This window comes from Antechinus flavipes, chromosome 2 (assembly GCF_016432865.1).
Source record: "Antechinus flavipes isolate AdamAnt ecotype Samford, QLD, Australia chromosome 2, AdamAnt_v2, whole genome shotgun sequence".
Lineage (NCBI taxonomy): Eukaryota > Metazoa > Chordata > Mammalia > Dasyuromorphia > Dasyuridae > Antechinus > Antechinus flavipes.
This window is the reverse complement of record NC_067399.1, coordinates 232369789-232388955: the sequence shown is the minus strand read 5'-3', so window position 1 is coordinate 232388955 and position 19167 is coordinate 232369789. Positions and strand designations below refer to the sequence as shown.

Sequence of the window (19167 nt, the reverse complement as noted above, 5' to 3'; positions counted from 1 at the left end):
AGTACATGGTGAGTAGCCACTTCCTGTTCCTTCCCTTCTCAAGCTCTGCGTTCTTGCTCGCTTGTGAGGCAGTCCCTGTGCTCCGCTTATCCTAAGTTTTCACTAGCCTGTACTAACCAGTCTACTTGTGCAGATCATCAGTAGTGAAGAGAGGAGCAAGACTTAATATTGCCAGTTTATGTTTGGGGCAACCAAAGCCTCTTGGGAAAAAAGCAATATAGAACAGGCGGCAGACAGTCAGGGGCAGAAGTGGGAAAGCAGTCCTGGCTCCCGGGTCAAGGCTTTTCACCCATCCCAGGACCGGGGCCGCCAGCTCTAGAAATGATCATCCTTTCAGCATCTGTAGGAAGGGATTCTTAACTTTTTATGCATCTAGGACCCCTTGTCTGGTTAGGTAAAGCCTATGGAATCCTTCTCAGAAGGATATTTTAAAATGCACATAATTTAAAAACCATAGGATTACAATGGAAATCAATTATATTGAAATAACAGTTACCAAAATATTTTTAAAAGGTCATAAACCATGAGTTAAGAACCTTCTCAATAGAGGAGATGGGATTGGGGTCAGACACCTGGAAGGACTGGGGTAGGAGAGCTGGTCTACCACAGATAGACAGGGCCCACCCCCTGGGGAGGAGCAGGAGACAGGAGGTAGTAGGCTTTTTCCATTGCTCAGAATCCTAGGCTTCTGATCTTTGGGTCAGAAAGGTCTTAAGCATTATCTCAGTCCCTCCCTCTGTCCAATTGTTCCTACTCCAACCCAGAGAGATAGTCATCCAATAGCTTTCTAGATATCTCCTCTGGAATAGATTGCAAGGCCCCCACAATGGTCAGTGTCTCCTCCTGAGAAGAAAGTCTGTCAGGACAGAGGGTAAATTAATGATGGTCCAGAGCAGAGCAAGAAATGGCCACAGGGCATGAGGAAGAGAGAGAGGGAAAGATGTGCCCAGGAGGTGTTACTGGGAACGCTCAGTGATGGGTAATGCGTTCTGGGATCTGGTCTAGGTTTTAATGAGTCCCCTTTCCTCAATTTATCTCTTTATAACATAGAAACTGAGACTCAGAAATGTAAACTGGAACTGCGACCCTGGACTTTTAGCTCAGAACACCCGAAAATCAGGATTTACTCCCTGAAATCACACCGCCTCTCCTTGGTCCCCTATGCTGAAAGCTGCACTAGAACACAAGGCCGTCAAACTCACCCACTTTCCTGAATCCATTGCTGATAATGGGATATCTTTTTTTAGAGTTAAAGAACCTAGATTCAAATTCTAACAGAGTAGTCCTTGCCTTCTGCTTAAAAGTGCTTCTTGAGAGTATGACCACAGTCTTCTGGAATACAGAAAAGATGTAGAGGAGTGGAGATCATGTTCATTATTTTCAATTATTTTATTATGGTTTTTTTTCTTAGAGTCTTTGGCTTCCTTCAAAACTGAAGTGCCAACTCCTGAGTGGCATCTTCTTTCCTGATCCATTTCTCCCCTTGTTGCTAGTGTGGTCCTCCTTGAATTTCCATGTATTTATATATATTTTACATTTGATATAAATACAAAATTCTGTCTATAGAAGGCCATTTCATTTCTGGCTTCATTCATATCCCCATCACCTAGCACAAGGCCTGACCCAATTAGAAGATACTTAGTAAAGCCTTGTTGATTAACTGATTGATTGAAAAAGGGGCTGGACCACTTGCAGAGGCAGATTTCACAATTCAACATAAGGAAAAATTATTTTCTGGCCATCAGAGCTGTTTAGAAGTGGAATAAGATCCCTCTAATGTCAGGAAGGGGCTTCCTATTATTAGAAGGAGATTGTAGAGGAGATTTCTGTCAGGCACAGGTTGGATAGGTGTCCTTTGGTGTCCTTTCTAACTCTGTTACTCTGTGATTCCTACTGCTAGGTCTGGGATGAACGGCTAGCAAGATCAGCTGAAGCCTGGGCTACTCGTTGTATCTGGGAACATGGCCCCCCACAGTTGATGAAATTCTTGGGCCAAAACCTCTCCATTCATTCTGGCCGGTGAGTGACTCTCTTGGCAGTTTTGTTTTTTTTTTTTTTTTTTTTTTTAATGTCTTCAATCATCAAGCACTTTTTTCTCACTCTGTATTCCCTAGAGGGAGAAAAGAAAAAAGAAAAACAAAACACTCAAGACAAATATTCATAGACAATCAAAGCAAAAAAATTTCCATATTGGCTATGTCCAAAAATATGTCTCACTCTGTATATTTAGTCCATCCCCTCTCTCTCAGGAGATGGCAACCTTCTTCTTCATCAGTCTTTTGGAACAGGATTGATCATCATGTTAATAAAAGGAATGAAATGTTTCAAAATTGTTTGCTTTTATGATGCTGTTTTATATATAATACAAATCGTTCATTTGATTCTGTTCACTTCAGTCCATACAAGCCTGCCCACATTTCTCTGAAACCATCTCTTTCACTCTAGCAGCACAATAGTATCCTATTATAATCATATACCATAATTTGTTCAGCCATTCCCTAGCTGATAAGATAACCCTATAGTTCTTTGCCACCACAAAAATGTTGGTAATAATAGTTTGTACATGTGGGATCTTAATATCTTTTTTCTGATTTCCTCCCCATTCTCCTACTGGGTTTCCTCAAATTAATAGGCTTATTCCCTAACCTTAGAACAACAGGACTCAGGCTTCCCACATATACTTCATTCATAGTGCAACACGGTAAATATTTCATCCCCAGCTACCTTCTTCTCTGTCTGAGCATATTTCCTTTTCATTGTTTCCACAAGAAAAAGTGACAGATAATCTATTATTTTGTATTATCTGTTAATGTTTCCTTTCATAGTACAGTTAATCAAGATGTAGAGAAAATCCTAGGTTCTCCCCAGAAGATCCTTCAAACTGAAGGAATCTTTTGTAGTTCCAAAGATTGGTCAGAAGAGCCCCTGACCTTTTTTTCATAAAGCCTGCGGGAAGGCCTGGGGAGCAGTTGTGGCTCACTGCCTCTGGTGATCCCAGTTTCCTCCTCCTGATGAAGCTGGTCTCTTACCTCAGAAAGTCATTAAATGGCAAAAAGCCACATCAGAACATAAAATATTGGAGAAAAAAATAAAAGTGTAGAGAATAGTTAATTATCCAGCCAGTATTTATAGTTAGGAGCATCTGGGGTCTTCAAAGAAGACTAGAGTCTCTGGTGTGAAGCTTGCCAAGCTCTTTTCAGGGACTGCTTATCTACCTTTGGTATCTACCTGGCGTTCAACTCTCACCTGTGGCTCCAAGAAGGGGTAGCATGCACAAGGCCACATCCTGTTAAACCATCTTGGCACGTGGGCCAAACCAGATTCAGGGTAACCAACAAGCCTCAGAGTCACTGTTGACTTAAGGAACTGTCTACCCCAATCAATTAAAAGTTACCCAGATGTGAATGGGCAGATTAGACCAATTTGTTCCAAGGAGCATGAAGATGGCTGAAGTAGGTTCTGTGAAGCACTTAGAGCTTGATCAGACTTCATGTCTGATCACCAAGGTCATCCACTGCATCCTGGGCCATCTCCAGTCACCTTAGCTTTTGTTTTACCACTGGATTTCAATGACTCTGGAGGAGAGAGTGAAGCTGATGACTTTGTGCAGTTCTATCTCTTTTAAATCCAACTCATGCATGAATCAAGACATCACCCTGTGAAGTTGTTGGTTCTCTTCAAAAATAAAGGAACAACAATATTCATAAATATGTTCTCAGACACTAGGTCTACTCTATTCATGGCACCATCGAGAAGGGACCTTCCATTTCATCCAAACGTCTTATTTTATAGACTTTCTTATAGAGGAGAAATAATTTATTTAAGGTCAGTCAATGAATTAATATATGATCTGGAACTAGAACCCACATTATCTGACTCAGTTTAGGATTATTTCTGTTACACTGGATATCTTTCTTACAATTCTTCCCTTTCTGTTATGCCTTTTCTTCTACTACCAGGTACCGCTCAGTTGTGGATCTAGTAAAGTCTTGGTCAGAAGAAAAGCAGCACTATTCTTTCCCCAACCCAAGAGAGTGCAGCCCCCGTTGTCCTTGGCACTGTAGTGGGCCTGTGTGCAGCCACTATACTCAGGTACCTATCCAAGGTACAGGATGGAGGGGAAGTCCTCTAACTATTGGAGGATATAGTTATGGTCCACTGCAGACCTGCAGGCATCCTTAAACTTTTTAAATAGGGGGCCAGTTCACTGTCCCTCAGACTGTTGGAGGGCCGGACTATAGTAAAAACAAAAACTTTGTTTTGTGGGCCTTTAAATAAAGAAACTTCATAGCCCTGGGTGAGGGGGATAATCGTCCTCAGCTGCCACATCTAGCCCACCAACTGTAATTTGAGGACCCCTGCCTTAGAGGGATAGACAGGTCTCTTGAGCATTATGAAAAAAAGAAAAATGGCAAATCTGGAAGAAAGAAAGCATTTATTAAGTGATTACTCTGTGAGAAGAATATATAATAATGGAGATACAAAGAGAGAAGTAAGGCAGGCCTTGCTCTCAAGATGCTCACATTCTGATGGAGGAAAAGGTGTCACTAGGGATTGACTTGTGGTTTTTAATAGCTCTGTGGCCATTTGTTAAATAAATATGCTTCTGAAAAGTTACTGTCATAGGATCAACATTTAGAATTCTGAAATGCTAGAGGAAACTTTGTAGAGTAAATTGAATTCTAGTAAATCAAATCCTATCATAAGTGCACTAGGGAATTCAAGGAATCTTGCAAGGAATTCTACAAAATTGAAGAATTATTTGCAATGGGAATAACTACCCTGAAATTTATCTTTTATCAAAGATTGGATTTTCATATATTAAGTTAGAGTGAGATAGATCTTAATATCTTTTTTCTGATTTCGTGAAAGAGATTCAGGTCTTTGAGATGTTTTTGTTTATTCCCAATGAAGGCCAGCTTCAGAGCAGCCAGAAAACAAGTGGAGATCAAGGTGAGGCAGGTTCCCGTCTCACTACAGATTAAAACAAAACTGGATTGGATCTTCTCATTTTGGATTCAAGGGGAAAAGACCTACCAGATCCTCCCATAACCCCTCCTCAAACCTCCATCAAGCTCAGGCTCTGGCATGTAGGGAGTGGACAATGATCCCAGGGCTCTGGTGAACCTCTAATGGTCTCTTTGCTTGTTCCTTGACAGATGGTGTGGGCATCCTCCAATAGGTTGGGCTGTGCTCTCCACACTTGCAGAAACATCAGCGTTTGGGGGAGCACCTGGCGCCAGGCAGTGTACCTAGTGTGCAACTACGCCATCAAGTAAGTTCTTAGACAGAAGGAAGGGCAGGAGTAAGGGCAGCTGCATGGAGGCAGAATCTGGGTTTGGTGCAAGAGAAAAGGGACACTCAATACATAACATAAATCTTTTACTGAAGACCTCCTCCAATACCTCCTTGTTATTGAGTAGGGAGAGGAGAAGTTGCTCCTGAGTTCTCCTCTAGCATATTTTACTAAGCTGAAAAATCTTCAGATTTGAGCCCAACAGTGGACCTGATGTCTGTCATCCAAGAATCAAACTAGCTAAATTTGGAGATGCTCATTCCCAAGTGGGTTCTAATCATGGCAGAAAGTCCTTTAAAGTTTCTAAGTCTTAGGGGAGCTATGATCTGTACTGGTAGCAAAGTGGTCACACAGACAAAATAATGCATTCATTAATATATAACCCACATAAAAGATCATCTCTACTGGCAAAGTGTGATATTGTTCCCTAACCCTATTAGATGATACAAATACAGTTCAAATCCCATGAAAAAGAATTCCACAAGATTGACTCCAATTTGCAGTTGTTGCTGCTGTATCAGCTTCTTATTGACTAGAATAAGTAGGTGGAGGCGCTCCAAGGAGATCTGGGATACTTTGGTAACTATTGCAACATATGGAGTCTGTAGACTTGGACAAAAAAGAAGGGTCTATACTTTTTTGGAGCTGGTAATATGAACCCATTCAATTTTTCATCTAAAAAAAATTCCCATAGTCCTAGGGAAAAAGATAAGAAGGTATTCAATGGCTAAAGGAAGATCCTGAAGTTACAAAAATTCTGTAACTCCTAGAGTCAAAGTAATTTGGAGTAATAAAATTATCAAATTTCTTGGGGCTAGCTGCCATTATAACTACTTTCCTCAGCAAACACAGATCTATTTTTCCCCTTGGTGAAAATACTGTTAGAAATAGACTTCATTTTTAAAAAGATGCCTAAGGATCAGTTTTACTAAATACTAATATTCTAAGTAGTGATAGAAAAATCTTTAATATCCTAAAGTTACATCTCCAGGGGACCCACATTCCTAGATGATAGAATATTAAAATAGTATTTTCAGACCTTAGAGATCACATCTATCTACCATCCACTCATCAGAGGAAATTGAGGCCCAAATAGTGGGGAGCAACAGACAAAGTCATTTAGTTAGTAAGTAGCAAAATCAGTATTTGAACACAGATCTTCTGAGTTCAAAAGCAATGTTCTTTCCATCAAACAAAAACATCTATAAAGCACCCACTGTGTGCTAGGCATTATCCAAGATTCAGATCAAAAGTAAAAATAAAATAAGTTCTGAAGAAGCTTATATTCTATTGGGGGAAACATGTATAAAATAGATAAAAAGAGAGATATACAGATAGATAAATAGAAAGAAAGAAGGGAGGCTAGTTGTTACAGGGGATAGAGTACTGATCCTGAAGTCAGGAGGACCTAAGTTGAACTCAGGTCTTTCTGACTTCAAATCTGACCTCAGATACTTAACACTTCCTAGCTATGTGACCCTGAGCAAGTCACTTAATCCCAATTGCCTCAGCAAAAAAAAAAAAAAAAAAGAAAGAAAGAAAGATAGATAGATAAATAGATAGATGAATAGATAAATGGATAAATGGATAGAAGGATGGAGATATAGACACAAATTAAATTGAAGGTCATTAAATACAAGATAATTAGGGAGTACTAAGAGTTGAAGGGGAATCAAGAAAAATGCCATGTAAAAGGTGGTAGCTAAGCTGCATATTCAAGGAAGAGAATTATTCTATGAAGTGAAGATGAGGAGGGAGTACATTCCAGGTATGGTAAACAGCTAGTACAAAAATATTAAGGTGGGAAATGAAATGCAATTTGACTAAATTGTACAATTGAAGAAAAGGAAGTAATATATAATGAGACCAGAAATACAAGTTAGGGCTACTTTGTGAAAACTTCAAAAATCAAGAAGAAAATGTATATTTTATCTTAGAAGCAAAAGGACATCACTGACTTTTATTGAATAGAAGACTCATATGATCAGATCTGTGCTTAAGGAAACTCATTTTGGCAGTTATGTGAATGATTGATTAGAGCGTAAAGAAACTTGAGGCAGGGATACCAATGAAGACGCCACTGCAGTCATCTAGATGAGAAAGAATAATGACATGGACTATGTGAATAGAAAGAAAAACTTAGATTCAAATTCTTTAAAGTATTCCATGCGGCCTATTTCTAATAGGTTCCTTTTTTCTTCTTTCTCTACTTCTTTTCCTTCCTTCCTTCCTTCCTTCCTTCCTTCCTTCCTTCCTTCCTTCCCTTCTTCCTTCCTTCCTTCCTTCCTTCTTTCCCTTCTTCCCTTCCTTCCTTCCTTCCTTCTTCCTTTCTTCTTCCTTCCTTTCTTCTTTCCCTTCCTTCCTTCTTTCCCTTCCTTCCTTCCTTCCTACCTCCTCTCTTTCTTTCTTTCTTCTCCTCTCCTCTTTCCTCCTTTCTTTCCTTTCTTCCTTCCTTCCTTTGCTTTGTTCTTACATTCACAGATTATTCTAACTTCATGAGAGATCTCTTGTAAGAAAGAAAAACAGTTAAATCAATAATATAATAACTTTATCTGAGAGTGAACATATTTCATATCTATAGCATTCTCTCTGTTTAAAAAACCCCCAGAAATTGAATTTCTTTATTATATATGTATATGTATATATATGCACATATATGTATGTATGTATGTATATATGTACACATAAGTCTCATTCAGACACCTAAATCCATTATCTCTCTGTCATAGTTAGCATATTTCATCACTGGTGCTCTGGAGTGATAGTTGGCCATTATCTTGGCCAGATCTTGGCCAGAAAGATAGAGGCTCATAGTATCTTGATACTATCAAGATTTTTTGTTTGCTTTACAGCTTTTACCATTGCATAAATTATTTTCATAGTTCTGTTCATTTCATTCTTCAAGTTTATAAAAGTCCTAAAGGGGGATCATTTTTACATTTCTTCAAGTCCTGCTCACTTCACTTTGCAGTTTACCTAAGTCTTTTTGAAACTATTTCCTCGTTACTTATAGCATAATAGTACTTGATCACATTCATATACTACCCCCTATTCAGCCATTTCTCAATTGTTAAACATACTTTTAGTTTTTAGGGGGTTTGCCAGCTCAAAAAGACCTGCTATAAATATATTGTCTTGCCAACTAGTTGCATGATCATTAATCACTACACGCTCCCAGACTCCCTCCAATTCTATCCATGGTGGCATTTATTTTCTTCAAATTTCAGAATTCGACTTCCTCTGCCCTCAGGTAGTTTAAACAGTTAAAATCTAGAAAAATCACTTGGAACTATAGAACTCATCATGAGGAGAGATAACTGAAGTCTTGGACTAATTGAAGAAGACTTCATAGAGGTACTCATGTATAATTGTGACCCTTGTTCATGAAATTTATGCAGGTTCTACTAAGTTAGAAAGACTTTGTATATATACCTGCAGATGGACTATACATCTGCCATCTGAAAACCAGGCTAGTTATATTTAGAGAGGCTCATCATAAGAGGAATAGCAATTCATGAAACTATTAACATGGGAAGATGTGAGGGTATGTATTGCAACTGGGGAATTTTGAAGTATTGGTATAACAAAAACTCACTGAAGATGCTTGGGAGAGAATCATTAGATCCAACATGTATCTGAGGAATAGTCACTTGGTACTGGGCTCCAGATCAGAGTGGAGCAAAGAGAAACTGGTAGGAAGAAGTACAGATAATAATGAGGCTCACCCACTTCATTGATAACAGACTCAATATTAGTTCTTTCTCACCCCCAAGATACTGTGAGCCTCTATCTTTCTGGATTCCTTTCTCTTTATTTCTTTTAGAAAAATGTATTCATTTCCCTGTTTATTCCAACCCTCCTTCATAATAAAGAAAAATGTTTCAGCAAAATCAACTAACTGACCAAGTGATTTTAACTATTATGTAGCGTTCTTTACTTGCAGTTTCCCACTTCTCTTGATTAGCGGTGGAGGGAAGGATGGTAAGGGTGGGAATGTATGTTTCATCTTCTCTAAAACTAATATAGTTTAAGGCAATTAATCTAAATCTAGCTGCTTTTAAGAGTGTTTTCATCTATATCAATGGAGTTGTGTTTTCTTGATTTTATTTTCTTTACTCTGCAATACTTCATATCAATCTTTCCAGGATTTCTTTGAATTTTTCATTATTTGTCATGTCTAACAACTGACAACAATATTCCTTTCTGTTCCTATCCCAAATTTTCTCTTCTCTTTCCAGGGGCAACTGGATTGGGGAAGCTCCATACAAGATGGGGAAACCCTGCTCAGCCTGTCCCCCCAATTATGGCGGCAGCTGCAACAACAACATGTGTTTTGCTGGGCTCCGCTCCAACCGACTTATCTGGTTCTAATCATTTCAGGGTTTGGGCAACGTCTTGTGTCTGGGCTCCCTGGACAGAGCTATTCCTTCAGCAGGATTCTACGTGACCCCAAAGACGTGACTATATAGACTAGAATAGTTATTTATGACGGGGAGAACACCTCTGGCTGTCCACATACACCCACCACTTTTCCACTTTGGGACTTTATTCCAGTAGTCCTGGCAAAGACCAAGTAGAAAACATTATCAATATCTTTTTATTTTCCAATTACACTACTTTGTTTTTCTTTTTCTTTGGGTAGATCATCACTTTGTAGATTCTTTTCAATTCTCATCTCAGGTTTATCCAGTTTTTTAGATGGTCAGGTCTGGAAGGGACTATAGAGATCATACAAATCCATGGTCCCTACTTTTTATATTTCTTAAAGCCCTTTCAACTATCAATCAGCAATCAAATAGCCAGGGTAATTTAAAATGTTAGTCATGATAGTCTGCAATTATTTACTGCTTAAGATGTCATTGAAGAATTTTGCTCATATTCTCAGACCACCATTGAGAACCCCCAAAGGGTTCATGAACCACTAAATGAAAGCCCCTAATTCAATCCAATCTCCTCATGAACTGGAAAATGAGACCCAAAGAGAGAAAGGTACTTTTCCAAGGACACACAATATATTAGTGGCAAGGCCAGGAAGAAAACAGCTCTCCTGAAAAAAATTAAAAACCTAAGTTGACAGGGGTGAAAGAGGGGATGGGGTGCTGAAGAGCACAGATTTAGGGTTGAAAGAGCTTTTGTCCATCCCCCTACATTCCAATTCTATTGTAAAAATGAGAAAACTCTGATTTGTCTAATGTCACACAGGTACAATGGAGCTGGAACTTGAACCTAGTCTTATGATATAAAAATCCAACAATTTTTCTATCACATCAAATCCTAGATCATTGCTTTCTCTTGGACTCTTCCTAGCCAAAACTCTTCTCCTACCTGCCTCACTAGAGTGATAGAAATGTATTGTTGCCAGGTCAGCAGCCCCACTTCTAAACAGAAGCAGTTGTCATCCCTTTCATATGATCTTCCACATAGTTCCTCCTTAGAGACAAATTTAGAACTGTTCAGAAAGAACTGGAATATAAAGTATCATGGGGAAGATTAAACAAGCTTGAGAAATAGCCTTTCCCATCCCATCTCATCCCATCCTAGTTTTTCCCCTTTTTACTAGAAAATAACCATAGACCATAATTATCCCCCACTCATCAATCCAACTCCAGCTATGGGTGATCAACTTGTGCCAAAAACTCTTAAGTGCCATCCAAAGCTTATTACCCTGACAACGATGGACTTTTCTTCCGGAGCTTCCTCAATAAAGAGATCAGAAGAAGCAACTGAATTGAGTCTTTCTAGTGTACCCCAAGCCCATCTACCATGGTGGTCAAATGGGATAGAAAATAGTTGAGAGACAAAGGGCGGGCATGGAAGACATATTCATCTGAATGGATAATGGTAGAAAATTTGGTGATCAGGTCCTATAATATGTCTTAAACTTCTAAGACTGAAACAGGAGGTGATCAGAAGGGACCCAGGGAGAGAAAGCTCTCCAAAAGGGTCATCTTCAGTCCCCTGACTTTAAACTCCAGAGTATGTGCATGTATATGTAGGAATGTGTGTATATATGTTTCTGCATATAAATATGTGTAACATGTTCCAAAAAATCTTATGCATTATAAACTTTAATAGCTTTAAAGTTCACTAAGATTTTGGGGGCACCATACATACATACATACATGTACACACACAGATATATATGTATATATATGCATGTAGTATGATAATTATATATGTGGTATCACAAAGTCACAATAGAGTTGCATGCTTTTATTAATACAGAAGAAATTAACATACAATATAAACAAAAACTCTTTCCTCACTCTGGGCTCTAGTGTTCTCATTTATAAAATAATAATTGCGCACTAAGCAATTTATAAATACTACTTTTTTTCATCTTCTCATTATCTATCCTGTGAGATAGATAACATAATTATTATTCCTACTTTAAAGTTTAGGAACCTGAGTCTCAGGGAAATCAGATTACTTTGACTATGACTTTGAGGTCACAGAAGAAGTTCATGGTAGACTTAGGATCATGGGATGACAGGATTTAGAGCTGAAAGGGACCTTAGTGATCAACTGGTCCAGATTTATCATTTTATAGAAAAAGAAATTGAGGCCCATTGTACAATGAAGGAGAAAAGTACTGATTTTGGAATGCCACTTCTCATGCTTACTATCTATATATAAAATGAATCCAAGTACGGCATTATCAGACCTGTAAGGTGAACAGAATAATTCAGCAATTCCTTTTTGTTCCCCTCATCCTACTAATGACTCATTACCTAGATATTTTTCCTCAGTATAAACATTCTTTCTTTTCTCTAGGGAGTTGTGTGAAAGAATCTATCATTGTCTCTCTGAGTTGGTGGGGTTTTTTTTTGGTTATGGAATAGCTGAATTGAAATATTTAACAGTGCTGCAAAATTAGAGCTCAGAAGAAAGACTAGGTCTGATATACAGATCTGAGTCACTTGGATAGAGATAACTATTAAGCTCATGGGAGTTGACAAGAAAAAGAGTAGATAAAGAAAAAAATGGAGATCCCAGGGCAGAGCCTTGAAGTAATAGCAAGAATAGAAGACATGATATGGATCCAGCAAAGGAAACTAAGAAGGAGTGGTCTTATGATCTCATTTTCCTATGAAGTGACTTTCCCTAACTCAAACAGATAATAAGTAACAGAGCCAAACCCAGTGCTCTTTCCATGAACTCTGAAATCCTTCTTAGTTCTGACAGTTAGATTCTTACCCTAGTTTTGACATTTTATATTTTAAGGTATAAATCCTATTTTCCAAACTTCATGCAGCAAGGCTCCCCTTTTGAAGAGAAAGAAAGAAAGGAAGAAAGGAAGGAAAGAAAGAAAGGAAAGAAAGAAAAAAAGAAAGAAAAAGAAGGAAAGAAGGAAAGAAAAGGAAAAAGGAAGGAAAGAAGGAAAAAAGAAAAAAGAAGCGAGGAAGAAAAAGAAAGGAAAAAAGGAAAGAAAAAACTTTTCCCACTTTTTAAAATGAAATATAATTTTTTTCAATTAGCAAGCATTTATTTTCTCTCCAACCAACTTTCCTCTTCATTGGGGGAAAAAATTAACCTCTTATAATTGTTAAATATGTTTGTTCAAGCAAAACAAATTAAGATATTGACCAAATCCTAAAATATGTCTCTTTTTTTCTTATGGAGTCCACTTTCTCAGAAAGAAAATAACAGTTTTCATCATCATGTTTGGTCATTGCCTGTATTCTTATTCATAAGTCTTTCAAAGTTGTTTTTTTTTTTTTTTTGGTTTGGTAGTGGTGTTATTCAGGGTTATGCTGGAGCCAGCTGATTGTTAAATTTTCATTGTGAGCTTTTACACAGAAATTAGCCAAGGTTACAAATCAGGGCTTTATTTATTTTAGTTGATTGTCTAGATTTAACAAAGTAATGAAGAAAATGTTAATAATGCAAATTAAACTTAAAAGTATGTTTGTACATTTTCAGAGAGCCAATTGTTAAACATTTACCACCCTATCCCTGGTGTTACTGTATAAATCTTTCTGATTTTGCTCATTTCATTCTTATCAGTACATACAAATCTTTCCCCATTCCCCTTGTGTCCATAGCACAATAATATTGCATTACATTCATATGCCTTACTTTATTCAGCCATTTCCCAATTGACAGATAACCCCCAAGTTTCTAGCTCTTCCAAAAAAGGCAAAAAAAAAAAAGGTGGCCCCCCCAACTCTGCCTACTAAGCCTGGGAACCTTCTTAGTGGAGGAGAAAGGGGAATGAGATCTGTAATGGGCACTGTAGGTTGGTACTCCAGTACTTTATTACTAGAGTCTTTCCGGGAGGAAATATCTAAAGAAGGTGGTAGGAGCTCAAGCTTCACTCAATACAAGGTGAAGGTAATGGGAAGACATCAGATCAACTTTAGCTTCTACCTTTGGCCAAGTGTGGAACCTCTGAGAAGGGAGAGATTAGTTTAATTTATAAAGTCACCGAGGCCATGAGGTGGAGAAAGGAAGGCAAAAAAGAGTCAGGGGAATTATCTCTTGCAGCCTAGAATACGTTACAGAAATCTGATTAAGTTTTCCGTGTAATCATTTATACTTCAGAAATGGGCAAACCTACAAATCAAGGCTTACTTTATCATTTTGATTATCTAGACTTAGGAAAATAATGGAGAAAATATTAACAATGCAAATTAAACTTAAATGTGTGTCATGCATAGCATTTTATTTTTTGGAGAATTGGTTGTTAAAGATTTATCAAAACATCTTGTTTGCATATCTGGGCCCACCATCCCTCACCCATTATGGTATGATTCTGTCACCTTTTGTTACCTCCCACTATTGGAGCAAATCTGAATTCCCTGTGTTATTCTTGCTTTTGTTGATTTTGATTGGAATTTTGTTTTCGTTCAAAAAAAAAAAGTTGATGTAGTCAAGCTAAAGTCATACTTGAAAATATCCAATAACATTGGCAAGTACGCCTGCTTTAGGGTCTTTCATTGCTCTCCACCTCTACTGGAGCAAGCCCTATAGTTTGGAAAACTTTTTTCTAAAATCTTTCAAAGCTCTGACATTATGTGGTTCTACAAGCCTATAATTCAATTTATTTTTAACTATAGATAGGGGCTGAAGGCCATCTTGTTGTTTGTCAACATCAATGCCTTTTGCTTCTGAAAAGCTTGTTTCATCTTTTATGTGCCTGAATATGTGTGTGGGAGTATACTGTAGATAACAGACAGACAAACAGACAGACAGACAGATAGATAGATAGATAGACAGACAGATAGATGATAGATGGATGGATGGATAGATGATAGATGGAGACAGACACACTCACAGATGGGTAGATACAGACAGACAGATATGAATGGATAGATAAGACAAATAGGTAGATTCAGACAGACAGACATAGAGACAGATAGATAGATGACAGATAGAAAATAGATACAGAGACACAGATAGATGAGCAGAGACAGACAGATCAATAGATCGATAGAGATGGGTAGATAGATCGATAGGTCAGGATGATATTACTACGATATTTCTCAGCTCTGGACATGCTTAGAATCCAGACCTTGGAGAGAGTCCCCCATTTGAGGATTGAAAGATGGGTTGAGAGTGCAGGCCGCCCCTCTTAGTCTGCCATTCAGGCCTTTCCCTTTGGCGGGGTCATCACCCCAGCACACTTCCTCCTGTGCCTGGATCAGGCAGTGGGTGGGGTTGGGAAAGGAGGATGTCCCCCTCTCTCCCTCAGCCTTCACCCCTCTCTCCCCCGCCCCCGCCGCTCACACAGCCAGCCCTTTGTTTTCCTGGGTCTGGGCCCCCCGCAATAAAAGCTGGGCCTGCCTCTCTGGCTCTGGGTGCAGGTTGGACTCTCACCTCCACACCCCGGGCTGTCCTTGTCCCTCCCTACCTGCTGGGTCCCAGCACTGTCTTCCTCCCCAGATCCAGGTGCAAGGCAGGTTGTAAAAGCCCTCCTAAGTCCCAGCTTCCCGGCTGTTACTATGGCTACAGCTACAGTCCCCTGCAGATCGGTTTCCCTAAGAGACTGGTTACAATTTAACATCCCCACCCACATTAGCCCTGATTAAGAGAATCAATAAGATAACACAGGCCACTGGGCCCTCCCTGGGCCGGCCGTCCCTCCCTCCTTCCCTCCTGTCTGGCCCCACTTCTGGCTGCCTCAGTTCTCCGCTCAGCCTTGGGGTCGGTCCCCAGTTTATGTGCCCAACCAGCAGGCGGGGAGATGGTCAGTGTAAACATGCCGATAGGGGCCAGTGTGGACAATCCTTATGGTGAGTACGTCCCAGGGCTGGCCGCCATCTTCCCTTCACAGCCTTCCTTCGGGGGTGGGCGGGGGGAGGGACCTTTTCCTCTCCCCCTCTCTGGGGCTTGGGAGCCCGAACCAGGGCAGAGGGTGGCAGTCTGCGGAGAGTAAGGGGAAGTGGAGCAGTGTCCCAGCCCAGAGCCGGGAGAGGTCCTGGACAAAGCAGTCCGCAGGAAGGCAGGCTCTGCGGGGCTGGCCACTGGGCCTGGGAGCTGTCGCACCTGGAGCCGTGTCTGGCCCCAGAAACCCCGGGTGTTGCTGGTGCAAGAACGGCGCGCGAGCTGGGGCTTTCCCCTCCGCGGCTGGGGCCCGTCCTGGGCCTGGCCGCCTCCTGGTCCCCGCAGGGCCTGGCCCCCGAGCTGGGCCTGAGTGGGGCATGTGGAGCTGCCGGGCCCCTGGTGCCCAGGGCTGGGTACGCACACCTCATTTCTGGGCCGTGGATTTAGAGCTGGAGGGATTCCAGACCTCATCCACTCCAACCTCCTACTGCTATGGATAAGGAAACTGAGGCCCCGAGAAATAAACTGATCCGCCCCGGATCCCACTAACCGTGTCCCAGTTTGAGCCTCTCCTTTCCTTAGACCGAACACTTTCCCTTAACAATACTGTAGCACGGTAGAGCTTGAAGGGGCTTGGTTATGCAGAACGTTAAAATTTGAAGGTGCCCCAGAATATAGAAGGTTGGAAGAGGCTGCGGAACTCACGGTGGCAGATATGGAAGGGGCTTTAGAATGGAGACTGCTGAAAGCTGGTAGGGCCCTTAGAACAGAGAATGTTCATGCTGGAAGGAACTTTAGAGATATCATTTAGTCCGCTCAATTGTTTTTACAGAGGAGAAAATAGAGACCCAGAGCTCACAAAGCTCACAAAAACAGCTTCTGGGACTGGAATGCCCACTTTCTGAATTCATGGAAGTGAGGGAAGCAAGCGGGGGAGAGAAAGGGGATTATTAGAGCAAAGCTGACTTTTTGTGTGCGGCTCCTTTCCCATCCCACTGGGACCATCTGGGGCTTTGTCTTCTGGGCTTGATCCACATGCCAAAGCTACCCTGGGAGGTTTCTTAAAATACAAACACCTGAACTTCCCAGCCACTCCCAGCTCCTCTTCCCACTGTCCCAGGCTAGAGGGGGGAAATAAGATTCACAGACCAGAGCACCCTGTAGAGTTTGGTATGAAGCTGCCTGGTCTGGACCAGAAGATTTATCATCTGACTCTCTCAGCTGGGCTTGCTTATTCCCTGCTTCCCTCACCCTACCCCCACTCTGCTAGAGGTGTTACATAGTTATTTATTCTATTCTCTGAGTTGAACTGATAAAGGAGGTGTCAGATGGTTGATTTTTAAGCTGAGAATGTCCCAGAAGCCTTTCAAGAATTTTCACAGAATTTTTAGAAATGCTTATGTAGACTGAAGCAGCTCAACAGTCATTACATTTAAAATAAAATTGGCATAAACGATTTCATCAGATGTATTGTCTTGGATGGGGAGCTGGTCTAGGAGCTTTTGAAAGTCCCACTTCTGACATACACTTAAAATTGAACGAGATGCTTAAATTCTCGGTGATTGAGATTGCTCTCTGATCCCTTCTCATTTTTAGAGGCAGGTCATCGCCTTGGCAAAGGGAGCTTTTCTCACTGGGAGTTCCCAGAAGCAATGAAATCATAGGTCTGGTTCCTACCTCTATCCCTATGTATAACTGGAAAAAGATGGACAGGCCATGCAGCTGAGGAAGGTGGTTGTCCTGAAGCATCTTTGCAAACATTAAAAGACCCAAAAGAAAGCTCCTATACATTCGATAGCTCCCCTATGGAGGATTTGTCATTTCATATTTATCTATTTCTACGTAAGATCAAATGTCATTTCATATTTATTTATTTCTATATTTTGCATAAACTTTATAATGCCTATAATTATTAGTATATTAGCTCATATATCACTGAACAAACATTTATTAAGTATCTATTAAATACCAGGACCTGGGGATATAAAAAACAGCAAAAGACACTCCTTACCCCTGAAGAGATAACGATATAAGAGGGGAGACAACCAGCAAATAAATACATATAGATAAGCTATATACAGGATAAATGGGAAATAATTAAGGGAGAGATGGTACTAGAATTAAAAGGGGTTAGGAAGGGTGTTTTATAAAAGATGGGATTTAAGTTAGGACTTAAAGGAAGACACATAGATGGAGTTTAGGAGAGAGAGCATTCTAGGCGGAAAAAAATGCCTGCAACTAAGAGAAAGTGTCCTATTTCTGGAACAATTGAGAGTCTCCAGCATTTTTGGATTGAAGAGTTGGAAAGGAAAGTCTGGGAAGACTGAGAAGGTAGGAGGAGATACATTATGAAAGTTTTGAACGTCCAACAGTATTTTGTATTTGATCCTGACGGCCATAAGGGACCACTGAAGTTATTGCGTATGAGAGGAAGGGGTGGGGGTGGATGGAGTTGCTATGATCCGACTTGTGCTTTAGGTAAATCACATTGGTGACTGAATCGAGGATGGATTGGAGTGGGGAAACAGAGGCACACAGTCTCAGCAGTTGGCTGTTGCAATAATCCAAGCACGAGGTGATGAAGGGCTGCACTAGAGTGAAGGCAATGTCAGAAGAGATGAAGGGGCCTCTACAAGGAATGTTGCAAAGATGAAATCAATGAGCCTTGGTAACAGATTAGATATGGTGGTAAGAGAGAGAAGGAAGGACTTTTATATATATATTTATATATACACATATATATGTATATATATAAATATACATATATGTATATATACACACACATATATACACGTATATGTATGTATGTATGTATATAAGCTTTATCCTTAAAAGGTTTTACTGATAGAGCTGCTTAGTCAAAAAAGGGTTTGAAAACCAGTGCTTTAGAGAATTTTCCTCACTTCCCTAGCAAGAGATCCCCAGCTTGAGACAGAGTTAGGGCTTGGGCTATAAGAGCCATATCCTATATTATATACATAGATTTGAAATTTAGCCTCTTCTCCCTCTGAAAAGCAAAACTTCTTTGGGGAAGAGTTGACCAAAGCCCAAGCTGGCATCTAAAATGGTTTCCTTTCACAAACTGTCAGAGCTTTGAACTCCATATTCTCTGGCTATCTGGGCAGCAGATCTGCCAGGTGAGAGTTAAGTGGTACAGTGGATAGAGTGCTAGATCTGAAAGCATGAAAACCATTTGAACAGATAGGGACATTTAAGGTTGTCTACTTCAGTATCTTCATTACCTAAATGAAGAACTGAGGCCAAAAGAAAGTTAAATGATTTTTCAGGTAGTAGATAATAAATAGTGGAAGAAGAATTTGATTCTATATCTCCCTAACACTGAATTCCGCAATCCAGTATTTAATTTTACTTTTTATTCTATTGTTTTCTCTGTATCTGTTTATATATCTCTCTGGCTGGTTGTCTATCATGCATACTTTAGTTCTATGATTCTATGATAACGTCAAAGCAGAGACCAGGGAAAAGTGCTCAAGGAAAATGTGGGGAAGGAAGGCCCATTCATCTGGGCTAGCAGAGAAGAGGAATAGGCTCAGAGAAGGCTTCATGGAGGAGATAAAACCTCACTTGAACCTAAAGGAAAAGAA

The 19167-nt window shown here is 40.1% G+C and overlaps 2 protein-coding genes and 1 long non-coding RNA gene across 3 annotated transcripts in view; 2 read left to right on the top strand and 1 right to left on the bottom strand.

The window, feature by feature from the left end:
• R3HDML (R3H domain containing like) overlaps positions 1 to 11270 on the top strand; it is a 12762-nt gene extending 1492 nt beyond the window's left edge. Inside the window, exons 2-6 of the mRNA XM_051976509.1 lie at positions 1 to 8; positions 1901 to 2019; positions 3960 to 4092; positions 5160 to 5275; positions 9535 to 11270. The exon at positions 1 to 8 is cut by the window's left edge and continues 316 nt beyond it. Of these exons, the coding sequence (XP_051832469.1) occupies positions 1 to 8; positions 1901 to 2019; positions 3960 to 4092; positions 5160 to 5275; positions 9535 to 9667 (509 nt within the window). The 3' untranslated portion in view covers positions 9668 to 11270. The remainder of the gene's footprint in view (positions 9 to 1900; positions 2020 to 3959; positions 4093 to 5159; positions 5276 to 9534) is intronic.
• Positions 1375 to 19167, bottom strand: part of LOC127548871 (uncharacterized) — a 40043-nt gene continuing 22250 nt past the window's right edge. The window contains exon 2 of the long non-coding RNA XR_007950479.1: positions 1375 to 2110. This is a non-coding gene — a long non-coding RNA (uncharacterized LOC127548871). The remainder of the gene's footprint in view (positions 2111 to 19167) is intronic.
• Positions 15351 to 19167, top strand: part of HNF4A (hepatocyte nuclear factor 4 alpha) — a 74965-nt gene continuing 71148 nt past the window's right edge. Inside the window, exon 1 of the mRNA XM_051976508.1 lies at positions 15351 to 15531. Coding sequence (XP_051832468.1) covers positions 15483 to 15531 — 49 coding nt within the window. The 5' untranslated portion in view covers positions 15351 to 15482. The remainder of the gene's footprint in view (positions 15532 to 19167) is intronic.